Below are 12,228 nucleotides of genomic sequence, written 5' to 3' on the forward strand. Positions count from 1 at the left end.
AAGAAGGAAAGGGATTTATTCTAAGATCTTGTGGGTGAGCAGATAGTTCATCTTAGTGGTTAGAGCTGAGGCACTGGGAGGCAGCATATTCTAGTGTTTAGAGGTGAGGGACTGAGAGGCAGTGTGGCCCAGTGGTTAGAGCTGGAAGATCGTGTGACCTACAGATAGTGCAAAGGGATTGGGCGGCACTTTTATTGTAGCAGCTCCCCACCTGAACTCGGTCATTTCAGACGTTGTTAGCATCGTAATCCTTGTGTTTTAGTCTCTTCCGAGGTGAATTAAAACTGATGAGGACTAGTTGAAGTCTGTGTTTCAGTAGTCCTGTGGGCGAGTGCTTACAAAAAGTGTACAGATATACTCTCACGTTTACAGGCTTGCGTTTAAAAAAATGAAGGACAAGTCAGCTTTCTAACAGGGTGGTGAACAAACATTCATAATGCTTACAAAACATCAGAACTGAATCCTCCCTTCATCTCCCCTTGTCATGACGGATTTTGCATCATGCGAATGCATCAGCGTTTCATTGAATTGTGTCTATGTGATTACTTGTGCTATTCATTTATTCAATCACCGTGGTTTAACTGAAACTCCAGTATAAACAAAATGTACCTTTTAGACATCAAAGCGGTATAAAAACTGCCATTTCCTCAAATTACATTTCATTTTTCAATGATGCATTTATTTTTTATTTTTTAAAAGCCCAATTGCTTGAACACAACACACTTATTTAGCAGGTCAATCTTTAATCAGTGTAAAATATTAAAGTATTTAACAGAAACCCAGAGGCATCTGCTACTGTAGTAGGACTGTTTTTTATGTTAAGCATTTTTGTGTTATTTGTTTTACAAAGGTTTATAACCAATAGCCAGAATTGTTTGTTTCAGATTTTGGAAAGTCTGTAACAAAGTGGTTGATTGTTATTGTCGATACTAGGGGTGGGTTAGAGTACTCAAAATAATTAGAATTACTCGAGCACTCATTTATTACTCGAGTAATAAATGTAAATGACATCTCTTCAGTAGTGTAATATCTCTTCATCAATATATTGTAGCGACCCGGTCAGTTGAGGTTGGCACACTTTTGTTTCATCTGGTCCTGTGCATTCACGTTGTCTTTATTGTTCCGGGGTTTAAATTACACTGCGTGTCTGAAAGTTATGTGGTTGGTCGTACGACTTTTCTAGAATAGCTAATGCTTATCGTAAAAGTTTACTGGTTCCATAAAATGAAGGGCTTGTAACAGGGTGGCTTTGCGGATGACGTCAGATGCAGGAAGCGGTACTCAGGAAACAGAGGAGTGCGGGGCAAAACAGCTTTTATTAAGTAAATACAACAAAATAAGTGAAACAATACTACTTTTAAACAGATACAAAACAAAACGGCACGCGGGCCAAAACAAAACAAATGCTATGACAGAACATAGCATTCATTACAGTCTCTCTCTCTCTCTCTCTCTCTCTCTCTCTCTCTCTCTCTCTCTCTCTCTCTCTCTCTCTCTCTCTCTCTCTCTCTCTCTCTCTCTCTCTCTCTCTCTCTCTCTCTCTCTCTCTCTCTCTCTCTCTCTCTCTCTCTCTCTCTCTCTCTCTCTCTCTCTCTCTCTCTCTCTCTCTCTCAACACGTGGTTCTCCACTTCTAACACTCTCCACCCCCACTGGTAGAGCTGCTTTTTTTATATCATAAGAACATAAGAACATAAGAACATAAGAAAGTGTACAAACGAGAGGAGGCCATTCAGTCCATCTTGCTTGTTTGGTTGTTAGTAGCTTATTGATCCCAGAATCTCATCAAGCAGCTTCTTGAAGGATCCCAGGGTGTCAGCTTCAACAACATTACTGGGGAGTTGGTTCCAGACCCTCACAATTCTCTGTGTAAAAAAGTGCCTCCTATTTTCTGTTCTGAATGCCCCTTTATCTAATCTCCATTTGTGACCCCTGGTCCTTTTTTCTTTTTTCAAGTCAAAGAAGTCCCCCGGGTTGACATTGTCTATACCTTTTAGGATTTTGAATGTTTGAATCAGATCGCCGCGTAGTCTTCTTTGTTCAAGACTGAATAGATTCAATTCTTTTAGCCTGTCTGCATACGACATGCCTTTTAAACCCGGGATAATTCTGGTTGCTCTTCTTTGCACTCTTTCTACAGCAGCAATATCCTTTTTGTAACGAGGTGACCAGAACTGAACACAATATTCTAGGTGAGGTCTTACTAATGCATTGTAGAGTTTTAACATTACTTCCCTTGATTTAAATTCAACACTTCTCACAATATATCCGAGCATCTTGTTAGCCTTTTTTATAGCTTCCCCACTGTCTAGATGAAGACATTTCTGAGTCAACATAAACTCCTAGGTCTTTTTCATAGTTCCCTTCTTCATCTCCCATATGATATTTATAATGCACATTTTTATTGCCCGCATGCAATACTTTACACTTTTGTTTATTAAATTTCATTTGCCATGTGTCTGCCCAATTTTGAATGCTGTCTAGATCATTTTGAATGACCTTTGCTGCTTCAACAGTGTTTGCCACTCCTCCTATTTTTGTGTCGTCTGCAAATTTAACGAGTTTGCTTACTATACCAGAGTCTAAATCATTAATGTAGATTAGGAATAGCAGAGGACCTAATACTGATCCCTGTGGTACACCACTGGTTACCTCACTCTTTGAGGTTTCTCCTCTAATCAGTACTTTCTGTTTTCTACCTGTTAACCACTCCCTAATCCATGTGCATGCATTTCCTTGAATCCCTACTGCGTTCAGTTTGAGAATTAATCTTTTATGCAGGACTTTGTCAAAAGCTTTCTGGAAATCTAAATAGACCATGTTGTATGCTTTGCAGTTATCCATTTTCAATGTTGCATCCTCAAAAAAGTCAAGTAGATTAGTTAGACATGATCTCCCTTTCCTAAAACCATGCTGGCTGTCTCCCAGGATATTGTTACCATATAGGTAATTTTCCATTTTGGATCTTATTATAGTTTCCATAAGTTTACATATAATAGAAGTCAGGCTTACTGGTCTGTAGTTACCTGGTTCGGTTTTGTCTCCCTTTTTGTGGATCGGTATTACGTTTGCTATTTTCCAGTCTGTCGGTACAACCCCTGTGTCAAGAGACTGTTGCATGATCTTGGTTAGCAGTTTGTAAATAACTTCTTTCATTTCTTTGAGTACAATTGGGAGGATCTCATCCGGCCCAGGGGATTTGTTTATTTTAAGAGCTCCTAGTCCCTTTAATACTTCTGCCTCTGTTATGCTAAAGTTATTTAAAATTGGATAGGAACCGGTCGACATGTGGGGCATGTTGTCCATGTCCTCCTTTGTAAAAACCTGTGAAAAGTAATCATTTAATATATTTGCTATTTTTTTTTCTTCATCTATGATTTTGCCATTTGTGTCTCTTAGACATTTAACCTCCTCTTTGAATGTTCTCTTGCTGTTATAATATATATATATCCTGTGGCTAGGAGTTCATTTGATAATTAAGTGATTAACTCCTGCCCACATCCTAGTTTTAATTAAGTTTATGTGACTTTCAGCTGCTAATAATTACTTAGCTGACAGCCGCATATTCTCACGAAAGGTACAATCACATATAATACAATATAATAGTTGACGGGTTTCTGCCTGTCATACATAGAATACATAAATCATAACAGTAAAACAAATACAAAATAATAAAGCGCACATCATATAAAGGGACAGGGCACCCTGTCACAGGGCCAAATGAGAACAGTAAATACTGTAACTGATTTTTATAAGTGAACATTTATATGAAAGTTTTTGGAATTAAAAGTATAAATGCAAAAATGTGTGGCATTTTTCTCTGTGAATGTGCTACGTGAAAAACGCCAATTCAAAAACCGTGAAAAACGCCAGTTCAAAAACCGTCAAAATCCCCCAAGATAGCAAATCCACCGAATTTAATACCAGCCAAAATACAGTATATATTAACTTAAAACAAATCTTTCTGCTGACACCTCCAGGCATGTCAATGTTTGTAGATGGTGCAGTGGATCTGACTGGTGCCTTTAAGCTTGCAAGACAAGAGGAAGGGGGGCGAGGTCCAAAACGTTTGAGGACCACTGGAGCAAGCTGACCCCCACCCTAAGGATGCCTTTACAACTTCCTCACTTTTCGCAGTTGTTCAATTAATTGCATTAACTGATTATTCAGCCGTATCGAGCATGAAGTTGTTAGCTTTGATAAGCAAGCTGTTGTTAAATTCATGAAGTCACTTTTTTTTAAATGCCCCGCATGTTCTAGATGGAAAGTTTTAAAAATGCGCCAAAATGTATGACATTATTAATTGGCACCTGATGTGCTCATGTTAACACCTTCTGGGTGATGAATTTGATTTCAATCAAAACTGGGGAGGAGACTATGACCAGAATGTGGGTTATTCATGTATTTGTGGTGCTTCAAATACGGTTAGGAACAAGTTGTGTCAATTTGAATTGGAGGCCGTGAGTTCTATTTCTAGGTGCGGTTAGATTAATAACACATGCCAGGGGGTTGTTGTGAACAGGTCTGTTTTCTGCGTGATAACTTCACAACAATGCACACTGTCAAGCGGCTTGAGGCTGAAGAAATACATCTGTAACCAGCAGCACTACTCAGAATCTTGCTCTGCGAATCCGAGTGCTCTGTTCACCCAAGCCTCTTTATAATCAGCTCTCTCTATTCAGTCCTTTCACTGCAATATCCATTTTTGTTTTGCAGTAAAGGCACAGTGTGCTAGGCGCTGTTGTTCTAACAGTCCTCTTTATTTCCTCATCACAGGTGCATATAGATCCTGGGTAAGCAATGCCAGTACTTCCAGCCCAGGGCTTTGTTCCAATAATGTCCTTTTCTGTCCAATTAAACCCCTGACCAAGATCCGCGCTAATCAGGGGCAGTGGAACGCTATTCCAGTGTCAGAGTTGCCTCCCCCTGAAACAGACTACATGTTTTCAAATGATCACTTATGTTCAAGCATATTAGAACACGATCACATGTGCGTGTTAAGCCCCTTTCACACCGGCATGATCGACCCACATCTGACCCAGGTTCGTGGTTTCATGCTACGTGGGACTGTGACCCGGGTAGCCAGGACCCAGGTCCGGACCCGGGTAGGAGTGCCAGTGTGAAAGGGGCTTTATTTACATGCCAGGAATGCTCAGAATAAAGCAGGTAGACGAAACTCAAAGTGCGTTTGATGTCATGAATGGGTTTCATTGTTCTGTGTCACAGCTTACAGCAGGGGAAGCGTCCTCAGCAGTCTCCAATGTAACATACTTTACATCTATAATGCATTTGATACCTCCATGACCCTGCCCTGATCTTCCACCCTCAACATTTATAGTTGCTTTGAGCCCCAAACCGTCCGCCCACACACAGGCAATCGAACACTTATCCATCTCATCAACTGGGCCAGGAGCTCTCACGCGACCTGCATGATTTCTGTGCTGTGATTGGTTGCGCTAACGAAGGCTTTGTCTTGGGATTTGTTCCCCTGAACACTTTGCAAGATCCTTTGTTACAACAGGTTTTTGGCACAGGAGAAAAGCGTTCAGGGTCACTCGTATAATGCACGATTTATATCCCACACAAAAGAATTTCATTCTGTAACCAGACTGTTCATGTTTAAGTGGACGAGATGGTGTTTGATAATGATACTGCTGTAATATGTGTAATGATTCAGCCTCTATTGGCAGCTCTGTGTCGCCGCGAGGCACCAGATCTGTGCTGGTTACACCCTCCACACCCTCTATCCATCTGCAAGAGACAAAGCTTTGCTGCTGGGAAACTGAGGGCATTTTAGTTGGCATGTGTTTTTTGTATTTTCCCTATTCATACAGTGCCGCTGTAATGCCTATGTTTGTGTGTCTCGCAGGACAGACGGAGGAACCAGCTGTGTGGGCCCTACCAGAAACTTCCGCTCCTGCAACATCCAGGTAAAAGACAACCCAGAGGGAGGCTCCTGAACTCAGCCTGTCTGATTCCTCCTCCCCTCTCTGCTCTTCCTTCTGTTCTTTCTGAGCCCTGACCACAACCATCTGCAAGAGATAGACAGCGATGTGAACACAAGTACACAAGTGCTATGAAATGATATGTGGACCATGCAGCCTCATCACTGTGACGGCAGTATAAAGGGGCACCTTATACTGAAGCACCGTATGATCATTGCAGAGGTATAATCACACATAGTTTGTGTGCAGAATAATGTTTCCCCCCTCTGGCACAAACGATTTTATTGCCACCATATCTTCCTCCTCTGTGTGAGTTGTGTGCTGTTTTATTATGATTGACACAAGGGAGCTGCCTACCCTTGAGGGTGTCAGTTTTAATCTTTTATGTTTGTAATTAAAATGTAATAAGAGGCTGATACTGTTTATTTTCTCAACTAATATATCCATGCATTTTCTGCTTTGGTGCATTGAAATAATGGGGTACATTAACCTGGATTATCTGAACCCCAGTTATCTAACATCTCTGTTATCTGAACAGCCCCCTGTAAGCCTGTCTTGCTGTGCTCGCCTGCCCTGTTATCAAAGAAAATGTGCTATTCCGCTGTCAATCTCAGGTATTTACAGAACAGTGTAGCACTGTATGTTATATATTTAAAGGTAAAGGGGGTTGCATTGTATCTCTATAGGTGGTTCTTTGATTGGGAAAGTCATTACACAATTACACAGTAATTCGATAAACCCAACACTTTGATTATTCAACCCCCCCCTGATCCCAGTTAGTTTGGGTAATAGAGATGTTTCTGTATTATATCACATGGATAGTACCTAGATTGCATCTTGGACCATTAAAAAAGTTGTTTAGCACAGTTTTGACGTTGCTGTATGAAAGCTTGCCACAGAAAAAACATCAAGCATAGGTAAGCACTGTAAAGAATAGTGAGGTGTGGTAAAGCATGTTAATAAACATGGCAAACAGGGGTAAGCTATGATAAGTGTATAGTGTAACCATGGGAAAAGCATGGGAAAACTGCAAAAATACCGTGGTAAACATGTATAAGAGCAAGAGGTTGTATGTCACATGTTTTACATCAGAACTGTGCAGTACACCTTTCTCTGTCTATACTGTATACATTGTAATAGTAGAACATCCATGTAATATCCCAAATAACAAAGAGGCGGCCAAATTACTAACAAATACATTTCATATGGGGGTTCTGGGAGCATTGCTCTTGTGGTTTATGATGTCACAGAACCCCTGGATGTAATGTATTTACTTGTAATTCACTGCAGCCCAGATACCATTCTATATACAGACTGCTAATTCTGACAGTCTGTGGTACTGTGTATATACAGTGAGACAGTCTGTGTATATACAGTGAGACAGTCTGTGTATATACAGTGAGACAGTCTGTATATACAGTGTGACAGTCTGTGGAACTGTGTATATACAGTGAGACAGTCAGTGTATATACAGTGTGACAGTCATGTTATTGTGTATATACAGTGTGACAGTCTTTGTATATACAGTGTGACAGTCTGTGTTACTGTGTATATACAGTGTGACAGTCTGTGTTCTGTGTATATACAGTGTGACAGTCTGTGGTACTGTGTATATACAGTGTGATAGTCTGTGTATATACAGTGTGACAGTCTGTGTATATACAGTGTGAAAGTCGTGTTACTGTGTATATACAGTGTGACAGTCGTGTTACTGCGGTAGCCACAGTTAAGGCTTGTTTTTGTCTCATTCCAGGACTGTTCCGAGGGCTCCAGGGATTTCCGAGAGGAGCAGTGCTCCCAGTATGATGGCACAGAGTTCCAGGGGAAACGCTACAAGTGGCTCCCTTACTACGGAGGTAGGAAACTCTGAACATCAAGAGGAAATAAAACAAGGATGTATTTAGTGGAGACAGCTCTATGTTTCTTCGTCTCTATGCATGTTACACTTTTGAGTTGAACATTGTCTAATTCATTTGGAAATGGTTCAGTACCATTAGACAGTCAGATGGTAAATGCCCGCTGGAACATCACTGCATCAACTGTGTCAATCTGCGCAAGTGCCACATTCATTTTATTATCCACCAAAACCAGCCAACTGACGAAAGCACCAGTCCTGTATCCACAACTGCTGAGTCAGCCACTCACAGCCTGGACTGGAGCTCAGCATGTTTTAGCAAGAACAAACCGAGACGCGGACAATTCAGTAATATTGCTCTATTCAGATATCCAACACTGTCCAGATAAACTATAAGCAGCTCTGACAAGTAAAAAGTGATTTGTTTTTTTCTCTAATTATGTATGTGATCCTTTATGAACATTTTCGGGACTATTTTCCTAAAACATTTCTCAATGGAAGGGTACCCGATGAATCATTACAAGCTCAAGGTAAATCTGGGTTTTAAAGTGTTTTTTAAAAGAAAATAATGAGAAAAATAGTTTTCTAATAGCGATAGCGCCGTCTCGATGAGGGCTCGACCTTGACTTTCATTAGTGCCCTCGCCTTCGGTTCGGGACGCATAACTCCCGTCATGGTCCACTACCACACGGCAGAGCCTTCATTGACGGGCACTATCGCTTTAACAACGTCTAGTCCAGTTGCGATTACAATTCGAAACGTGCTGAGGACATTCTTTAGTACATGGTATTGAGTGGATCACACGGAGGCAGCGGTATATTTCATACGATTCACTCTAGTTTTGCATTTGTAGCCGTGGCGGGGGAAGTGTGTGAGGTAGCGGTTAGTGACTTGTGTTGAGTAAGAGTGCTTTGTTGTGTAGGTACATGTGCAGGGTTTCAATACAAATGGATGAGGGAAGATGCTAAGCTTATTGCTTCCTTTACCGCTTAAGAGTCAAGATTACTGCATGTGTTGTATCAGGGCTGCCTAATGCAGTGGTGCGCAAACTTTTTATATGCCACCCCCCTTACTTAGCATACATTTTGTTTTGTGCCCCCCACCCCTCCACGCTGACACTATATTTTAACATGTGTGTGTTTTATTTAATATAAATCACATATTTTTCCATAGATAGATACATAAATGGTAACAAACACATTCTTACAAGTTTTCAAAACTGTACTTTCAGATACAGTGTATAAATGTCGAAAACTTGTATCGTAAATGTAACATTTAAAACCAGTCTATAAATCTTTTTTTAAACTTGGGAGAGTTAGCTGACATGTTAATTCTGGGTTTCCAATAAATACATCAGTGAAATTAAATCCTTTTTTTATACTGGCGATTCAACTTTTACCTAACAGATACATCTGAAAAACATTATTGTTCAGCGATTAAATCTGAAAAAATAAATGTGGGTATTCACAAAATAAATATTTATTTTGCCAGCTAAATCTGAAGCTAAATGAGCCAATTGAAGTGCTTGATTTGGCATTGTTTGGGAAAAACACTGTTAAAATATAAATACATGGAAGCTGCCATTTCGGCTCTGTTCACTGCAGTTTCACTGACACCACTTCAAACATCATTTCTCTTGTTCCCAGAGTAATCGTCAACGCCTCATTTGAAAGGTAATAGCTTGGACTATTCATTTATGTATTTATTAAAAATTCTCTGTCCTAAAAAACCTAAAAAAAAAAAAAAAAGTTTTAACTGCCTCTAGTCACAGTCGTGCCTCCGTTTGAACCCTTTAAACCACACCAGGATGTTTTGAATAATTTTGATTTAGAATGTGTTTTATGATATCAGGTACGGAAGGCGTAGTTGATATTGTTTCAGTTAAGAATCCTGAAACGGGACTGTCCCTTGTGTCTCTCCCTCCCCAGCTCCAAACAAGTGTGAGCTGAACTGCATCCCCAAGGGAGAGAACTTCTACTTCCGTCACCGGGAGGCTGTGGTGGACGGGACACCGTGTGAGCCGGGGAAGCGGCATGTCTGTGTGGAGGGGGTCTGCAAGGTGAAGGGGTCCAGCAGCACGCACGCACACTGACACTGACACTGACACACGCACACACACTGACACTGACACACGCACACATACACACTGGCACTGACGCACGCACACGTACACACTGACGCACGCACGCACGCACATACACTGACACTGACACACGCACGCACACACACTGACACTGACACACGCACACATACACACTGACACTGATACTGACACGCACGCACACGCTGCTCCCGAATCACATCCTCTCCGACTCTCTCACTGTATTACACGAGGCAATTCAGTTACTGCTTCTGAGTCACAGCCTCTCCGACTCTCTCACTGTATTACACGAGGCAATTCAGTTACTGCTTCTGAGTCACAGCCTCTCCTACTCTCTCACTGTATTACATGAGGCAATTAATTAACAATTTGCTCACAAGCATTGCCTCGTGTAAACCCACCCTCAAGGTCCCACTGTTTTGAATGATCCTAAAAATCCCAAACTAAACATTTTTGGGACTCAACAGCTTTCTATTCTCTACACTAGCCACTGGGTTGTGACAACATGCTGGAGTCTCCCCAGAAGGAGGATCAGTGTCTGGAGTGCGGGGGCGACGGCAGATCCTGCTACCCAGTCAAAGGTACCTTCGAGGTGGCCGACTTGCCCAAAGGTGAGGGGGGTGGGGGGTGGCTATGACATATGACTTGGGTGCAGTTGCAGGGTGGGCCTGCAGAGTGAAAAGAAGTGGATGTCTTCGTCCCTCCGAGTCAGCGCGGGGGTTGCAGCGGTGAGCTAGGCTTAAAATTGGGCATTTCAAATTGGGGAGAAAATGTGGTAAAAAACAATTGGCGATTCCAAAAAAAGACATAGACCCCGTTCACACTACTGTGCTGGCCCAGGGCCGCCTCGGGGCCGCTGCATATTTAAGTCTGCAACCCCGTTCACATTTGCACTTTAAGGTGCCTTTGCGCATTCACATATCCACAATCACATTATTCTCTCAAGAACACGGAGGTATTTAGAACACAGGAAACAGCAACTTGCTAGTGTTGACAGGTATAAATATTTATTTTCAGAACGGATACTTCACTCAGATTGTAAGTGACTAACAGGTTGTACACAATGACTGACATTCACAAGACAAGCTCACGACTGACCACCTAATACTAATACTACTGCTCCCTCCCAAGGAGAGACACGGCATTAAATACATCACACATGTTTCTTCACATTTATACCTATTTGTTTAACCTGCATGAATACCGTCTTTATTTACAAACACGATCGTTAAACTATTCTATTGTTTACTCATTATTATTATCATTGTCGTTATTATTCTCTAGTCCCTAACCATTACCACTTCATTGAGGGAAGTGCCTTAATCTAAATACAGCAACTCACCGTCATATAATATCAAATACACTTTGCTCAACAACATGCATGATACATAATAAACCACTGCTCTATCGCCAGTAGAATAACATTAACAATAATAATCACAATAACAGGCATTGAAATATTACAGTGCGGGTCTCGCCCTCACATGGTGCATCAACGATCTTAATATTTGTGTATGAGAACAGTATTTTATGTGTGTGTAAAAGCAAGCAGCTAAAGAAATGATAGGCATCTGAATGTAAAGACGTACAGTTCTGTAGCTATGTATATCGCTGCATGCAAAACAAACAATGGTGGCTGAATATGCCAAGCCGCCACATTATTGATCATTATTGAGATCCACACTCCTGCAGTTTTTATATTTATCGCTTAGTTACTAAATAACAGGAAGAAAAGGTAATTGTGACAAATTTAGCTTAATTACACTATGTAACACAATTTTTGTTCCTGGGTAGTAAGTGTTATTTCCTAATTGCTTATGCCTCAAAAGTATAGAGAATGGCTATTATTCCCCACAAACTTTGCTTTTGTGACCAGGACAGTGATATTTTGAAATTTACCTATTTCCAATGAGAAAACGGGCGAATTTGTGCCTTTTCGTTCACATAAAGTCAGAAAAAAACAACATATGAATCCAAATGAACATGTATTTATACTAAAGTAATACAAAAATGACTACAAAAGATTTAGAAGTGAGTAGTTTTTCGAGATTTACGATTATACTGTAAATCACTTTCACGAATCAGCCCCCAAATGTAGTCTCCCAAGATGTTCTCGTTATACTGTCTTGGTAATGGCGTTCAAAGTCCAGTATATCCTGGTGGAAGCGCTCGCCTTGCTCCTCCGAGTACGCTCCCATGTTATCCTTGAATTTATCAAGATGAGCATCAAGGATATGGACTTTGAGGGACATCCTACAGCCCATTGTGCCGTAGTTCTTCACCAGAGTCTCAACCAGCTCCACATAGTTTTCGGCTTTGTGATTGCCCA

General features: G+C 41.0%; 1 protein-coding gene across 5 annotated transcripts in view; it reads left to right on the top strand.

Annotated features, from left to right (window-relative positions):
• Positions 1–12,228, top strand: part of LOC117423706 (papilin-like) — a 79,775-nt gene that overhangs the window by 27,008 nt on the left and 40,539 nt on the right. For 4 of the 5 annotated variants that reach the window (XM_058991263.1, XM_058991259.1, XM_058991262.1 and 1 more), the window contains 4 exons: positions 5,868–5,928; positions 7,697–7,799; positions 9,727–9,857; positions 10,387–10,510. In XM_058991263.1, the coding sequence (XP_058847246.1) occupies positions 5,868–5,928; positions 7,697–7,799; positions 9,727–9,857; positions 10,387–10,510 (419 nt within the window). The remainder of the gene's footprint in view (positions 1–5,867; positions 5,929–7,696; positions 7,800–9,726; positions 9,858–10,386; positions 10,511–12,228) is intronic. The other variant, XM_058991261.1, reaches the window with a different exon arrangement.

The sequence above is a fragment of the Acipenser ruthenus genome, chromosome 18 (genome assembly GCF_902713425.1).
Source record: "Acipenser ruthenus chromosome 18, fAciRut3.2 maternal haplotype, whole genome shotgun sequence".
Classification (NCBI taxonomy): domain Eukaryota; kingdom Metazoa; phylum Chordata; class Actinopteri; order Acipenseriformes; family Acipenseridae; genus Acipenser; species Acipenser ruthenus.